Below are 17,921 nucleotides of genomic sequence, written 5' to 3'. Positions count from 1 at the left end.
TTCGCCTTGAATTAGTGATCCTCCTGCTTCACCCTCTCAGGTGCCTGGAATTGCAAGTCTACACTACCAGAAACAAAATGTTTTACGATTATCTCATCCATACAGGAGAACTTGCTCAGCAAGCAAAATGAAAAGGAGTCCTTGGGCATCCATCTTGTAGGTGCAATATCCAAAATGGAAATTTAGATGTAACCTAGAGCACATCTGGCTTAAGTTTCAAAGGGATAATATCATAGAATTAGAACTAAAAATTACAAGTGTAAAGAAAACAGATCTGGCAGACTATGTGAAGGCTGCTACAAAGACAGAAGCTCAGAGAGGAGGAATTGTATATTGTATATTATTGCCGACAAAGAGGATCTGCTAAACGTCAAAGAGAAAAAATGGGATGGAACTGGGAAAGTAAGGAGAGGGAAATGGAGAGGAGATGCAAAAGAAAAAAAGAGAGCGAGAGAGATAGAGATAGAGATAGAGGGGGGCCTGGGAGGGGAGGGAGAAAGGGTGAGTGGGCTCAGAATTCAAACATCCTGTGGAAAGTAGATTCTTTTCCAGTACTCAGAAGTGACGCGTGTAATTTAAAGCAGACCTTCATAAGGCTGCAGTACCATGAGTAGGTCCAGTCTCCCAGAATAGTCCTCCCAGACCAAACACTGTGGGAAACAACTTTATTTTATAACAGGCTCTTTCACATTCTTGTCCAGATAAAAATAGTCACATGCACAAAAAGAAGTGTTTATGGAGACGCTGACATGGCATGTAACAAGGGAACTGTTGGGTAAGATGTGAGGGAAGCAGTAATTATTAAGACAATCATATTTTGTTGCATTGCGTGTTAACAGAGGTCTTAGATTTTCGTAGTCATGGCTGTGGGGATCTGGGTAGGTAAGTATCTGACATAGATTTGTTGGGCAGAGATTTTTCAGGATTATGATTGTTGTGTAACGGTTGCCCTTTATTCCTCGCTGGGAACGTTTCTGTGCTATTTATGTTCTGAGACGCTGCATAAAGAGCCTTGGGAGGAAAAGAGAGGCAGAACTCAAGCACTCAAATACTCTTGCCTGCCCACCTTTAAATTTCCTTCTCAACCTCCCCCTGAACTCCCACACTATATTCATCCACAAGTTTGTCTAAATCTGTGATTTGCTCGAGAACTGGTGTTTTATAAAATTAAAAGACTATTTATTCTTTAAGAGACTACTTTCCAATGAAAAATACCACACTACTATATGCAATCATCCAGAGGTAATTTTATTTAAAAATATTTTCTTTAAAGGAGGTTTATAATCTCTCTCTCTCTCTCTCTCTCTCTCTCTCTCTCTCTCTCTCTCTCTCTCTCTGTGTGTGTGTGTATACACGTGTGTACTCTTAAGTACTCTTAGAAACCAGAAGAGGTCAACAGATTCCAGGAAACTGAAGTTACATGTGCCTGTGACCCACTGGATTTGAGTACTGGGAGTGGTACTTGTATTATTTTAAAATATCTAATTGTAGAAGATAAGAAAAAAGTACTATGCAGGCACCTTACCGATATGACAAAATACCTGAGAAGCGTTAGTAAGGAATGGAGCTTCATTCTGTTTCCTCTTTGAGGGTCCAGTCCACGTGACAGGGAAGTTCCCTGTAGCCAGAAGTCTCCCACTCACGTTGAGGAAGGAGAGAGAGATGAACGCTGGCGCTCAGTTCACATTTTTTTTTTTTAAATTCATCCCCAGATGTCAGCCCATGGGATGATGCTGCCACATTCAGGGTGGGGCTTGTCTCCTCAGCTAAATATTTATGGTGACACCCTTACGCAGGCATGTTTTTGTGGTGATTCTGAATCCTGTCAAGTTTACGGTGAAGACTGACCTTAACACAGGAACTGCTAAGGCGACAGGAACGGTCATCATCTACCATCTTAGAGCTCCCTCACACAGCACAGCCACAGTGAATTCCACCAAACGACACCTCCAGTTTATTTTTCTTTTGAATTATTTTTCTATTTCCAAAGTAGCATGGAAAGAAATGGTACAGATTCTGTTTATCACTTTTCCAATAATCACTAGATTAGCTACGCATTGGCAATTTTTCATTTTTTAAAAATGAAAAACCACTCATTTCAGATGGCTTTAGAAAGTTACAAGGTGGTATAAGTGGTTTTCGGTCTGAGGACCACCTATGATTAGAATTCATTATCTAAATATTCCCTGCCACTGCCATTAACCTAGACTCGGATATCTCAGGTTGATTTTCTCTTCACTTGTCTTTACTTTTAATGGTTGAGACTATCATTGTAATTTACAAAAGGAGAACAAGGACAAAATGGTCCAAGTATTATTAAATTAGGCTACTCCATACCGATGATGTTTGAGTACAGCTCTCCATCCTAGACAGAGAAGCTTTGTTTTTTAATAGATATCCTTCAACAATGAGACTCACAGTTGGTCAAACTCAAGGCATAAGAGTCTAAGGAGGGCTCAGCCCTTAATGCTCACCATTTCCTTCATGCTCCTCCTCTCAAGACTCAGAGATCATCATATAGGAGGGGTATAAATGTTATTAGAGCTAGAGGTTGCAGAAGACTATGGGGAAGAGTGTTTTCTGGACCTGACAGGCTCATTCAACACATGACCTCCCAGCAGTTTGACTGGATACACAAGACCTACACAAAATTAAGTCATTTAAAACCTCATTGTGGATGAGGGATTATGAAGCCCCATCCATAGTCAAAAGGTATTGGAGACTAGAGAACTGGGGAAGGAGTCTAGAGAGCCTGTCCATGCTCTAACTGATGGCCCTATACCCATGCACATACTAGCAATACAAATTGGACACAATTGTTTTTAAAGTATGTGAAGCATGAAAGGAGATCTGGTGGAGGTCATCTGGGAAGAGTTGACTGGAAGGGACTGGGGATGACTTTGATCAAAACACCTTGGTTTACATATATAAAATACTCGAGTAAATATATAAAAAGATAAAATGACCCATAAGAGTACATTTATAGGACTATTTACACACCCTTTAGAATCTTTCTAAATAAAAATAGAACATGTTTTCTTGACTCTCCAGAGGATCATGAGTGGGACTTCTGTTAAAAATACATAACTGTTCATTTCATAAATCTCAGTGTAGAAATATTAGTCTAATTTTTAGACTATCAGTTGAAATGTACCAAAAGGAAACATTTTCAAGTTATTATTAGATGGTAGGAATATATGGTGAAGTTGCTGTTGGAAGAACAAGGACAGCCATAAAAGGCAAGTTCAAAAAAAATCAACAACATATGCTTAGCTCTAGTCTGCAGGGTTCCAAAACTGAACAGGCTACTCAAGATGGGTGATGTCAAGCTTGCTGTCTTGGGTGGCAAAGGTACAGGGAAGTCAGGTGAGTGGTGTTTTGTTTGCTAGTATGATTGGAGGGAGAGTAGACACAAAATGCAATAGTCAGTAACAGCCATATATTGCACAATGACTACCAGTAATAATGAGGTCACTGTGTGATAATTTGCATATGAATTTTCTGCATGCATTTTCAATCTCCTGGGCAGGTTATTATTTATGAACTTTGTAAGAAGGTAGGACAGTCTGATTGCCTGAAATATGAATCTGAATCTTGCTCTTCTGATGTTTAAAACTCTAAAGACTAGCAAGAAACCCTTCCGGGACTCTCCCAATTGTGACTTCTTCAAGCACACTTGTCCACAAGCCTGCCAGTGGTCACTTGTTTTGAAAGGACTTTTCTCTTGTAAGGGTGAGGTGGGCAGAGGTGAGTGGAGCGTGGAGTTTATAGGCAGCACCACTAAAGGGCCATGGCTTTGTAGAGATACTGCTTTATGGGCATTCTGGAACCTAGCACAAAGGGCACTAATTCTAGGAGTTACTATTCCATGTTGCTTTATTTTATTCTGCTGCACAATCTAATGGTAGCAAGATTTTCACCAAGCAATGACTTTAGTCTAAGAACGAGGGTCTAATAACTAGCAGACTCGTGCTGTGGTAAGACAACAAGGTGTTGGAGTCTCCCCCTGGTTCCTGGGCGCTAATTCACTGTATTTGTTAATAACTGCACATGCTGGACACTTGCTGCCATCCTTCCTCCACATAGAACCTCAGAACCAGATTTAATTAATAGGGAACATAACTGTTGCAAGAGCTTTGGATTTCAAATATAATGAGGAAGATATTTGTGGTTTAGAAGCTAAGGTGTTTTACATGTTTGCATTTGTTAATGAATTTCATAACACTTTACATATGTGGCATGTAAGATCGCATGTTTCTAACTACAAAATTTTATCACATTAACTTTTAGAGCAGAATTTAGTAAAGTTTTAAACTCCTACCTAAGGCTTGTTGATTATCGAGGGAAAATCAAGATTCTGTATCTAACTGAATTATCATTATTCTAAAATGCAACAAACCTTAAATCCTGCTTATTCATTTAACAGCTCTTACAGTAAGGTTTCTTACCAAGCGGTTCATTGGGGAATATGCTTCTAATTTTGGTAAGTTACTGCTATATACTTCTATTTATCATAATATTTCACTAAAAAAAAAAAAACATTTTAAACCCAGTTAAAATCAAACAAGCGTTTTGGCAGAATTGTTATTTTTTACATTCATTAAAATGTTTTAATTCAAAGATTCTAATTTTAAAATTCAAAATAGGTTTAAAAATTGTATTTGAATATTTTTGTCATCAAAATTACCTAATATAGTAATGAATTAGAAAGTAAGGAACTTCTCAAGTGTAAGACTAGAACACAGTGAAGTTGTGGTTCTCTTTTGCAAATAGTGCAAAGCACATGCATGTGTTTCTTATGAAGTATAAAAAGATTTTGATAATTAACATCTGTTAAAAGATAAAGATATTAATATTAACAGCATAAACAACTATAAAAAGAAGCTTGTAAAACTCTGTAATAACAACAGAATGATAAAATAATTAAATATCATAATGCCTAGGCTGCTTCAATAAATTGCAGAGAAAATCTACAAAAGATGCCAAGGCACCTTAGTATAATTTTAAGGTCATTTTATTAAATTTATACCGTCATTTTTTAAAAATAAAAATTGGCATTGAATATAAGGGATACCACAGCACAGAAGTGAGGAGTTTTGTTATACCTTTGAGTATAGTTTTTGTTCAGAGATTGATCAAAATAATAAACTTTATATTTTTTCTGATGAAAGGCATGAAGATTAAATGTTTTTTTCTTTTCATTCCTTACATCAACAATAGCAGAATCCAATGTAATGTAAAGGAGTTGTTTTTGTTCAATATTGCTTATTTAGTGTCAGAGAGTTAATAATTGTTTTTCTATGAGAATCGAAGAAAACATTTGTTCACAAGAGGGCATTATCAGCATATTGAGGAAATGATTTTAAAGATTTCTGTCATGTGGCTCTCTCTATGTGTACAGTATAGTGTTTCTATGCAGTTGACACTGTGAACATTTTAAGACAAGTGTTTGAAAACTGCTTACAGAAAGAAGACCATGGGGGGAAAAAAAAAGAAATTTCTCCTGTTTCATTTCGAGGAGTGAAAAATCTTAGGCACAGGGGTCAAGATAACACACAAGCCAAGAGGCCTGGATAAGAAAGCTTTCCCTGAACAGGATAGAAACTAAATACAGACAAGATAAAGCAGTCTTCTTATGAGGACAGACAACAATGAAACCTTCACCTTAATCTTTTCCATAGTGCAGTTCTATAAACAAATGAAATGTTTACACATTCTCAGCTGTGACATCTCTGTGCATAATATAAGACCTGAGGACATTTTGAAAAGATAAGCATGTGACCCAAAGGTCACCAACTCTATGGAAACAAGCTCACAGAAGCAACTCCATCTTGTCAAGACAGGAGAGAAGGGGAAATTAAAACACTCTAAAACAGTTAGAGATGACAGCCTTTGCCAATGCTGGGAGATTTGAGAGAAAGTGTTTTTAAACTGTCTGGGGGGGGTATGATTCAGGGCAAATAGTAAATGTGGGATGTTTAGGGGAAAAAAGACAAGATAAACAAACATTCTGTAAACAAAGTTTGATGTTTGTGGAAACTGGGACAAATGTTATTCCTGGGAAGATTTAAAAGTCAGTCTTCGTCTTCTGAGGAAACATTTGTTCAGCAAATATCTGCTTTTTTGGTAACATAGAGATTTTTTTATGTGAATATACATGTTCCTTAGTACCTGCATGTGTACCATGTGCACACAGATGGCCAGGGTGGTCAGAAGTGGGATCTTAAGTCTTTATATGAGAATGAGACATATATCACTGAATGGATTGCTATCTATGAGATAGATTTTTGCAGGGAGTACAGAAGTTTGGAGTTTCACATAATGAGGTTAATATGTTTGTCAGTTACTTAAGTGAATATTGCCAAAAGTAAGCAGTTATCTGGAGTTTGTGGAAGAATTCAGTTCTTAGGGACCTGAACTCACAGGCAGCTGCCGGCTTCTGAGTGCTGAGAATTGAACCAAGGTCTTTTGCAAAAGCAGTCAGCACTCCAAACCACTGAGCCATCACTCTAGGCTCTTCTATTATGTCTTATTATGGACTACAGAATAGTAGTCAATGTGACTGAGTCATGTTTTTGTGTAAGTATGTTAACTTGTAGAGGAATAGAGCTGGAAGAACAGTTATAGAAATAGTTTGTTCATTCAAAAAATGTTCATTGAATTCCCACTATAAGTCCATATACTTTTATACATCAATATGGTATGTTAAAGAACAAAGGGATAGATATTCAATTTTTCATAGAATCTGTGATGTGGAAGAAGGGTTTGACAATCTAAGCTAAAAATTATCATTTATTATGTCATTTGATAATAAGTGCTATAAAAATAAACAAAACAAACCAGAAAAAAAGTACTAATAAGGTATATATTGTTTTTTAAAAGAGATAAATGTGGGATAAATGAGATAGATTTTTACAGGGAGTACAATTTGGCGTTTCACATAATCAGGTTAATACATTTGTCAGTTACTCAAGTGAATATTGCCAAAAGCAAGCAGTTATCTGGAGTTTGTGGAAAAGGTCTGCATTGCAAATACATGCCGAGGTGATTGGTGTGTAGTACACAGGACTCCAGAACCCATGAAGTATTACATGACGGTGAAAATAAACTGGATCCAAATGTAGTGTGTGAGGAGAGGATGGGCATAAGTTTCAGAAAACACTAATAGAACATGATGGTAAATAAAGAAAAGTAAAACAGAAATAGAATGTGTGGAATGAAGACCATATGAAGAAAAACTTGAGATTATGTCCATGACTGCATACAGCAGTACAACTAACAGGGCTTACAAGATCAAGGGTCAGTCAAAACATATTGAACTTAGAACCATTTCTGCATGTTATAAGATGTTGGTTATGAATACTAAAAAGCGAGATGGCTCCGTGTCTAAAGTGGTTTATGCCAAGCCTCAAGATCTGAGGTTCTCCCCAAATACATGTTGTGGAAGGAATTTGTCTTCATACCTCCTCACAGTTTCACACACACACACATACACACACGCACATGCACACAAATACATACATGCATTCATTGATCAATCGGTAAATGTAGTAAGTAGTAAAGAAATTCATAGTAGAGGACATATAACATATTTACTGATGATATGTTGTCCATGGGTGAGAGAAATTTTTAATGCATTGAAAGGATATAAACCAGCCTTGTGGAGGAGCATTTATGTTACCCCATATAGAGTTATGCAAATGCATAGAAACAACCAAGTTCAGTGGTCAGTACAAGATACACATGGTTTCCTCACCAGCTCTGATCATGTACACTCTACTCTAACATTAAAAATATGACTGTCGTAGAACTGGACAGATGGCTCAGCAGTTAAAAGCACTTACTACTATTGCAGAAGACCCAGGTCTAGTCCAGCACCCACATGGCAGGTCAGCACCATCTGTAATGTGGGTTCCAAGGAATCTAATACTCTCTCTGGCCTCTGGGGGGTACCAGATGCACATACAATCCATGTAGGCAAACCACAAACCACACACACACACACACACACACACACACACACACACACACACACACTAGTATCTTTAGTAAATATAGCCTTAGAATATGGCTTGCTGAATTTGGTAGACCAAATTAGTTACATAAGAATGTTTCTTTTGAAGTTTTCCCATACTAACAATGAGTACGTATATTTTTGCAGAATCTATCTATAATAAACACTTGTGTTTGGAAGGGAAACCATTAAATCTGGAAATATATGACCCATGTTCTCAAGTAAGTCAAACAAAATACCCCTTTGTTTTATTTTCAAGCATGACCAGAAGAAGAGTGGGTATAAAATGCAACATAATGTCAACCCCGAAATAACGTTTCTTCTCGATTGATTATTAAAGGGTTGACATTTCTTTTAGTGTAAATTGTATTATAGGGATTCTCTATAAATTTCTATTAAATGTAAGCATGGCAAAAATATCTTTAATATCTCTAATGAACTACATGTGATCCCAGAAAATATTCCTAATGGAAACATTACGATTTTGTATGCTGTGTATGAGTGTCTTGCTTGTGTGTGTTGAGCATGATGTGTCTACATAGGTAACAATAAGGCATATATAACCTGCAACTGGAATTACATATGGTTGTTAGTGCCATGTGGGTGTTAGAAACTGAACCTGAGTCCTCTGCATGAGTAGTAGGTGCTCTTAGCCATGGAACCATCGCTCCAGCCCCTTAACAAGAGTCTCTAAAATAACAGAGCTCATGGTGTAGCTGCCAGAAATGAAGGTGGATGACTTGTCAGTTTTTATTAAATTGCGTTTGTAACTAGATTTCAACTAAAGCATCAATAATACAGATTTTGAGTATGAATTTCATCATATGTCAATACCCTAAAATATCAAAAATAGTATTATAAAAACAAGAAGAAGTCTCCAGTTTTCTACGGTTTCAAAGCATGTTCTTGCTATTGATTTGTTTGAGGCATTGGACCCTAAATTATCCTATGAACATTTTTAGATAAACTTTGTAAAATTTTCACTTTCATATGTTTGAATCTACTATTAAAAAGAAATAGATATTTTAGCTTTGGGAGATGGCTCAGTGGATAAGAGCTGGCCATGCAATCATTAGGGCCCGAGTTCGGATTCCCAGCGTCTACACAGAGCCAGGCACTGTAGCAAGTATGTGCAATTCCAGCACTCCTGTGCTGTGATGAAGGAGACAGGAAGTTTCTGTGCCACCCAGCCTGTTACCATAACAAAAGCTCTGTCTCAAACAACATGGAAGGGGTTCACTAATACTTGAGGTTGACCTTTACTTGTTTGCCATGCCAAGGATGAGATAAAACTCATACATGAAGATGCATACACACACATACACACACACACACACACACACACACACACACACACACACACACAGAGAGAGAGAGAGAGAGAGAGAGAGAGAGAGAGAGAGAGAGAGAGAGAGAAATAGGTACTCATTAACACAGATACCATTTTCTGAATACCAGTGTATGAAAATTTTTTAAAAGGCATCATATTAAATTCTTAAGAAAAGTTGTAAACTGAGATTGAAATAACTGTGTGTGTGTGTGTGTGTGTTTGCGTTTAAGATAGACAGTGATGAGGAAGAAACAGAGGAATAATGAAAACACATCTTAGAAATTATTGTTCTTTGGCCGTATTGAAACGGGTGACCATTAAGTGAAGCAAAGAATTCTGTGGTGTGATTGCTACACTTCATTCATTTGGTTCTTTTACAGCCACAGAAAGCAAAGTGCTCCCTCACAAGTGAGCTGCACTGGGCAGACGGCTTTGTGATTGTGTACGACATCAGCAACAGGCCTTCCTTTGCTTTTGCAAAGGCCCTTATCTACAGAATTCGGGAACCACCAACGACTCATTGTAAAAGGTAAGACATTTCTTTTCCTATCTTCTTCCCTTTTCACTAAATCATCACCTTGCTGAGGGCATCATTAGGAAGGATTTAATACAGACTTCCAATTACAAAATTTAACAGCCCTGAACAATTCACCTTCTCATTCCACAGGAGTTACACACATAGTAAAAGGAATCAGATGAGAATGCTTTATACCCTGGCTGACATAAACAGTTACTAGCCCAGAGTAAATGGCTATTTTACAAGACAGCTGCTATTGTTAACATGACACTCATGAGCAGACTCATGGCGCTCTGCACAGCGTGTCCTCCATGCCTCCACCTTTGCTTTTCATCTTCACAAAAATGTTAAGGATCCTAAATAAATCCAGATTTATTATGTTTGGTATCTTGTGAAATCCAATTTCTTGTCACTAGGTTGCCCAGGATGTCACAGCAGAAACAGAATGAATAGTTAACCATCCAAAAATGTTAAGGGTGTGGATATGTTTTTCTCCACTACCACCCCCAGCCCCCTGTGATAAAAATGTGGTCAATAATTCACTGTAAACCACCTTGGCACACATACAGCAAAGGAAGATGACTATATTTAGAGAGTTGTTGATCCAGTAATTAACCACTTTGGTGTTTGAGATCCTTAGTTTAATCTTCTCTATTTTTATTGAGCATTTCTCATTTAAGTGTTCATTTCTGTTCAAATGCTGGTGTGAGGAGTTATGTAGGTTCTTATCACTGTTACACATAAAGTTTAAAATAATGGTATGGTTCAGTGGACCTTAATACTTTCGATTTTATTACTGTACACTGCCACATGTGTACATGTGATCTCATAGCTCCTGTAAATGGCAACAAAATTACTTACATTTCTAGAGGTGTGACACAGTTCCCAACAGGAAAAAAAATATAGAATAATAGATTTATGTTGGCTCTGGGTTTCAAGTGGCCAGTCCTTGCCACATACCTCCATGTTTATGTGCCTTCAGTGAGGTAGAATCCCATGGTTCTGTGGTGGGGACTATTTTCCTAGTTTGCTTAACATATAAAGTGGCAAATTGGGGAATATTACAGCCATTCGAGGTTATTACATTTATCTCCAAATAAAGAATATTTCAGTGCTTCTCCAAACTCTAAATCATTGAGAGTATTGTTTTTGGTATTTATTTCATTCTGTGGAAAATGGCTTTGTAGCAATGAGGATGTGTCTTTAAAACACACGTGGCCATGACCATAGATATAATACCCATTAGGAATTACTTTTAACCTTTTGACCTTTGGATATAAACTTACCTTATTTTTACAGTGGATGATCCATCTTGAAAAAGTTACCCGTTGTGTTTCAGGGTGGTGGAACCAGCTGTGGTTTTAGTTGGCAACAAGCAAGACCTCTGCCACATGCGAGAGGTTGGCTGGGATGAAGGGCAAAAGCTCGCGATTGATTTCCGCTGCCAATTCTGTGAGCTGTCTGCAGCAGAGCAGTCCTTGGAGGTTGAGGTGATGTTTCTCAGACTCATCAAAGACATTCTGATGATCTTCAAACATAAGGAGAAGAGAAGACCCAGTGGGTCTAAATCAATGGCCAAACTGATCAATAATGTATTTGGAAAAAGAAGAAAATCTGTTTAGATTTTAGATCAAATCCCGTGGAATTGATCCATCAAAGGGTTTTAAATACTTAAATGGCAATTAAACTTATGATTTATACAATTAAAAGACAGAATTTTTTTGAACTGTGAAATGAGAAAAAATTAGTCATGGCTTCATCTTAAAATTTATAATTTGTTCCTTGAGTTATATTTGGTTCACATTGTTTCCCACACAAATTTTCACTTGTACGAGAGAACACTTACTCTGGTGTAAAAGTGGAGAGCTGAACTCAATGCCTCATTGAGAAAACCCTGCACATGCTGCTTTATTAAAGTGCTATTGTAAAGTGTGTGACTCACTCTTATGTTTTGTTATTGTTTTGAGTAAAACAAACATATTCAAACAGCTAATGCAATGTCGAGCATGAGCTTGATGTGATGATATTTAATAGGTTTAAACATTAAAACACGATTTATGGCTGGATACGTGAAATTACCTGTCCAAGAATAAATATTTTACATTGGATGGAGTAATGAAACAGTTGTGTTGTATGAATTAGGTACTATTCTTATATCAGTAAAAATATAAAACATGTACTAATTTCAGGTAGATAGAGGTATTGCTTTGCTGGCTTTCAGTCTGAAGGGATACAGTCTATCATTCAGAGAAATCCTGAAGGCAGGAGTGTGAGGTAACTGGTCACACTGCATCACCAATCAAGAAGATGAACACTGATGCTCACTTGACTTTCTCATTTTTCTTTTTATTGATCCTGGGACACCAGTCATTCATGATGGGCCTGTCCTACTCAGTGAGGCCTCCTGGGAAACATTCTCACAGACTTGCAAGGTTGCAGTTGTTGAGGACATTGCTCACAGAGAATTTCATAAATAGCATTAAGTTCATTTAAAAGTAAAAGGTTATCTAGTTTAGTTTATTTAAGTAAATAAAACATATTCAGTTTGTTGTTGTTGTTGTTGTGATAAAAACAATGACCAAAGCCAACCTCAGGAAGAAAGGGCCTTCTCATCTTACAGGCTACAGCCCATCATAGAGAGAAGTCAAGGGAGGAGCTTGAATTTGAAACCACCGATGAATGTTGCTTAGTGCATACAACCAATGCAATGGATACACGTTCAGCTTTGGAAGCTTTGCTACTATGAAGGAGACACTTTTGTATATGATGCAAACTTTAATATACCTTGTGTGCTGTTCTTTCTTTGTAAAGATAGCGATATACCTTCTAAACTACACCTTCTAAAACTATAGTACTTCTAAAGTAACAGTACCTTACTGTCCTTGTGTGCCTATTTTCTTCCACTCTGAAGCTATTTGCCTAACATCTGACAAAATGTTGATAACTCTGAATGGATCTCAGAGAAATTGGACTATAGGAAGGACATACTCACACTTGGTTACTCTATGGAAACAAGCTTAGCAACCATGATACAAGAGAGTTTTGAGTAGAGGATGATAAACTTGAGCAGAACAAAGGTGGCCTAGAATGTTAGGTTAAAGAGAAAAGAATCCATAGATATGAGCTAATAAGCCACAATTTAACAGATTAGGAAGATAACCTTGAGATATTCTACATCACTGTTTCTTTTGTTTCTTTTCTTTTCTGTTTTTAATTCACAGTTCTTTATTGCTTTAAGCAGTAATCGATACATGATCTGTCGAGGCCAGTAAGATAAACTGCACTAAAATGAAATTGTCCATATTTTATTTTCCAATTACAAGTTAGATAGTGTTTGGAAAATATGTCCGATCTCTGCAGTACTTTGTAAAGGAAAGAGAACCAATCAGAATAGTTATCATCCCATTTTGCTTATTGATGTATTTGTATGGAGACTTTTTATATATGTATACACACTAAATTTTAAATTAGGGTCATGACTGTTTCCAGGTTATGTTTGTACATTACTGTTTCTTAAAGTCTGAACATACTTCCATCATTCACTCTACTTTCTAATTCGGTCTGTTTGCCTGTCTATGTCAAGTCTCATTTTTTTTCTTTACAGTTGGATACTTTTCCATCATGTATGTGTAGTAGTACATTTTTTTATTATACATTCACTAGTTAAAGGACATTTAGTTTGTTTCATTTTGTTATTCTGATAGGGAAATAGACAATGAATATGTTTGTTTGTGCAAGTGTCTGTTGAGTAGTAGGTTAAGTTCCTGAGGCCACGTGCCAAGAAGTTGTACAGTTAGGATATGTGATAAATTTAAGTTTAGGTCTCGGAGAGTTCTCCACACTGATTTCCAGACTGGCTACACCAGGTGTAATTCTGCTAAAAGAGAACGAGAGCTCCCTTTTTGTGCAAAATCTCTCAATCACATGTTGTAGGTTTTTTTCCCCTTTGCCACTGTGACTGGGGTGAGATTCAGTTTCAGAGTTGTTTTAATTTTCATTTCTCTCACTGCTCACAGTGATAAATGTTTTACCAGATATTCCTGGGATATTTTTATTTCTTTTGAGAATTCTCCCTTCACCGCAACAGCCCATTTTCTAATTGAGTCTGTTACTTGCTTGATTTTTTTTTAATATTGTGGATACTAATCCGTATCAGATGTATAGCCAGAAAAGATGTAAAGTTTCTGCCCTACTCAATGAGTCTCTTCTTGGCTTGATAATTTCTTTTTCTGTGCAGCATTTTAGTTTTATTAAGTCCCACTTGCCAATTAATGGCCTTAATTTCTGGACAAGTAGAGTTCTATTCAGAAGGTCCTTTCTTGTGCCCCCATAGGATGGGTTCCACCTCATTTTACTTCCAGCAGATGATCTTTTCAGGTTCCACTCAAGTTCCTTGATGTGTTTGACCTTAATCTTATGCAAAGTGATAGCCATGGGTCTCATTTCATTTTTTTTTTTTTGCATGGATCATCTTATTGTAAAGTGGCCTATCTTTGGTAGTTGTACTCTGGTGCGCATGACCACGAGAAGCAAAGATCTCTGAGAGATCTATCCACATCCCCTTTCCTCAGACATCCTTACCATATCTTTTCTTTTATCTTCCAGTCTTAGCCCTTAACAAATCTCTGATCAACTGTTCAAGCAATAACTGCCTAGAAGCAGTGTGAGTCATGCTACCCTTCTACACTGTAGATAGACAATGATGTGTGCTCTATGCAATTCTTTCCAGTTGCATAATTTATTTCTGCCGGTAAATGCCATGATCTATCTGTATAGTAGGAAATGACACATGTATTAGGAAATATCCCATAGTTAGTGCATTTGCTAACTCAGTAAAAGCTTCCTATTGGCTAGAGATAGCCACTGCTACATGAATGGAAAATGCAGTGCGTGTGTGTGTGTGTGTGTGTGTGTGTGTGTGATTTTCCTCAGAAAAGTCACTGATGGACTTCATACTTATGTTTTGGAATTTTATTTATGATTTATATCTCACTATTGACTTCAACTATTTGATATTGGCTGTGTATCCACACATGAACTGTTGACACTATACAGTTATGTGTGTAAGTCTGTATATATGAGGATATGTATACAGGTACTTCTGGAGGTGAGAATAGAGTGCAACATCCCTGGAAGTGGATTGCAGTGGCTCTGGGTTAATGACCATGATTATTGGGAATTGAACTCTGTTCCTCTGCAATAGCAGGAACCATTTTTTATCTCTCCAGCCTCAAAGTGTCTCATTTTAAGAGATTTTTCTCCACATTCTTTGTTTTATAGCTAAATGAAATGATTTGGGAATGAGTTTGCCTTAAAGCAATAGTTTTGAAGTATGTGAAAATGTTGGCCTTCATGAGAGAAGACACACCTAACCCTCAAGAGAGTTGAGGACCCAAGTAGTAGGGAGATCTGATGGGGTGGATGGCTGGTGTGGTTGGTGTCTGGTGGGATGGGTGGGTGTAGGGACATCCTCTTGGAGACAGGGGAGGAGGAATGGGATGAGAAACAGTCTGAGGATAAACCCAGAGGGGGATAATGACTGGACTGTAAAAAAAAGATTAAAGGATAATAAATAAATAAATAAATAAATATTTTCAAATTATTTAATGCTTTATCAATGCATTTTATATTTATGACCAATCAGAGTAAAGTTTATTAATGGTATGACTTCTAGATCAGTAGATATGACTCAGGAGTTAAGACCACTGGTTTCTCTTGCATAGTATCTTGGTTCAATTCCCAGCACACACTTTGCAGCCACAATGGTATCTGCCTTTACTGCTAGGGGCTTTTATACCCTTCTGTGGCCTCTGTGGACACTGCACAAACCTCTTTAGGCAAACACTCATGTACACATAAAATAAAAGTGAATAAATCTCAAAATAGAATATAAATTATATTTGTAATGTACTTTTAAAAAATCAAAACAAAAATATAACTTATTTTAATTAAATATGTACTTGAAATATTTAAATTTTGCTGGTTAGCATCTGATATTTTTGTAAAACAATTTCAGATGATATATCCCATTATGAAGTCTCTGCAATGTCATGATAAAAAAACCAACATCTTGTATTTTCAAAGTGTTTTTTTATGATGTCCCTTTAGAGATAGTGGTTGGTTATTTCTTAGAGTTATATTTAAAGTGTGATGTTGATTAGCCTTTGGAAAATGAGTCAGCTGTAAAACATTGGCACCTACCTGTTTTATTTTTTTTCTTGTTATCAATTAAAATGTTTCAGTTTGCTCCTACCCATGGACTTGTTTTATGAGTCTGAGTTGTTGACTCTCAGTTAATGGGATCAAGTGAACACATGGCAAGTAAAGGCATGCTAGTGGAGACAGACCTCTGGAGTCTATCTTTTTTGGATTCTGCCTTTGAGATGTCTCAACAGCCCACATTGGGATGCCCAGTTACACTGTCCTGATCTGTCCCATAGAATCTGTGAACATACAATCAAGAGGTTTATAAGTAAACTGGGTGATTGAAAGTGCCAACCTTTGCACCCTTAGCAGATTCCAGGTGGTGGAGTTGCTGCCACTGGCTTTGTTCCTAATCACAGATTTGGTTTTATGATACAAGTTGACATTGTATAGAATTTAGTCCCTGGCAGTAGTCTAACGAGAAGAGATAATTCATTAAAATCTCCAGCATCCCAGTCAATATGAACTGTGTGGTTTTCTTACTAAAGAAAGATAGGGTATAAATAAGAAAGCCTCCAAGCAGAGTCAATCCTCTCTACAGGTTGAAGATGTTCCAGTATCATTTCCTTGGGACTATAGTTTACCAGTAAAGCAACTTTAGAAACTTTAAAAATAACAAGCTGCAAATTTTCAAAGTGAGAAAAAAAATCCCTCTATCCACAGAAAAACAAATATATCAACATTAGCCCATGAAGTGTTATAAGTTGTGGGTACAAAATATGTCTATAAATCTGAAAGGATGTTAAGTTCTGTCATTGGCCTGGAATAGCCTGTACTGATTCTAGTGACAAGAGGGATGCTGTCATTCATCCATTGTGGATGAGGTTCAGTGTCATAACCCATAATGAGGGCCAACAGCCGAGGAAGGCATCGCCAAAGGGGAGGGGTCCTTAAAATGGTTTTGATTTAATACAAGGCATGCGCTATTAATAAAGAGGTTGAATGATACCTGTATGTTTTATAGGTTTATAAATTGGCTGTAGTAAAATATTTTACATCTTAGATCACTAGGTTTTGTTTCAGCTGATTATGGGAGATATCTATCTAGAGTTGACTGAATTGTATTAATCTGAACCTAGTTTAATGATGCCTTAACATTTTTATGGGAGAATTTAATGTTTGCAATATCCTTGTTCCTTATTTGAAAGCGTGACTTATAGGTTTCTCATCTTCCTTAAATTATAAAATCCTTCAGCTAATAAAGGAAAATGATTATAGTTTGCAAAAAAGGCAAAGTCATTTAACAATCCATATAACTGTCTATTGTAGGACTTTGCATAATAATTGTAATTTAGCTATTAGGGATTCTGAAGGCAGTTATCAGTCATACTCTACAGTTCTGAGGGAATCAGGCAAGGCCCAAATTATTTGAAGTATTTTAAATTCTGGAAGAAAAAGGCACACCGTAAATTTGAAATATACTGTATCATAACAAGATATTATTTCATAAGAAAAAAAAAGTCCCTCATAATTCTCAAATGTATAAGCCACCAGAAAGATTTGTTTTCATCAATTTGGGTATGAATGTAACACAAATTTATTTTACTAATAAACACACATTTTATATTAAGCATATGTTCATTTATGAAGGAATCCATGAACTAGATGTCATCATGGTGATGTGGAATTGTCAGTAATCTTGGGACATAGATGCACAAAGGCAAGGCTATCAAGACTGAAGACCTGGAGATGGAACTCAGTATTACTACCTGTCAATACAGTTATGACCTCTTTTAGGCTTGTAGGCTTATGATAAGGATTTCACAACTTGACAAATAAAATCTTTAAAACTTATAAAATTATCTCTCAGTCTCTTTGGGTATAGGTTAATGTTTAAGGTCATAAATTGTTTATGT

General features: G+C 36.8%; 1 protein-coding gene across 1 annotated transcript; it reads left to right on the top strand.

Moving 5' to 3' along the window:
* The first annotated feature begins 3,280 nt into the window (after positions 1–3,280).
* On the top strand, positions 3,281–12,418 carry Rergl (RERG like). Its single transcript, XM_034512394.2, has 5 exons — positions 3,281–3,366; positions 4,427–4,483; positions 8,162–8,235; positions 9,725–9,873; positions 11,201–12,418. Exons 1-5 carry the CDS (start codon positions 3,315–3,317, stop codon positions 11,481–11,483), a joined length of 615 nt encoding a protein of 204 aa, XP_034368285.1. The 5' UTR covers positions 3,281–3,314; the 3' UTR covers positions 11,484–12,418.
* Positions 12,419–17,921: the final 5,503 nt, after the last annotated feature.

The sequence above is a fragment of the Arvicanthis niloticus genome, chromosome 9, assembly GCF_011762505.2.
Source record: "Arvicanthis niloticus isolate mArvNil1 chromosome 9, mArvNil1.pat.X, whole genome shotgun sequence".
Taxonomy (NCBI): Eukaryota; Metazoa; Chordata; class Mammalia; order Rodentia; family Muridae; genus Arvicanthis; species Arvicanthis niloticus.
Note: the sequence above shows the minus strand (reverse complement) of the source record. Positions and strands in the feature narration are given on the sequence as shown.

Coding starts and splice junctions, on each gene's coding strand:
- Rergl (XM_034512394.2), top strand. CDS start 3,315: ATGGGTGATGTCAAGCTTGCTGTCTTGGGTGGCAAAGGTACAGGGAAG. Junction 3,367..4,426: donor CAAAGGTACAGGGAAGTCAG/GTGAGTGGTGTT, acceptor TTCATTTAACAG/CTCTTACAGTAAGGTTTCTT. Junction 4,484..8,161: donor GGAATATGCTTCTAATTTTG/GTAAGTTACTGC, acceptor ATATTTTTGCAG/AATCTATCTATAATAAACAC.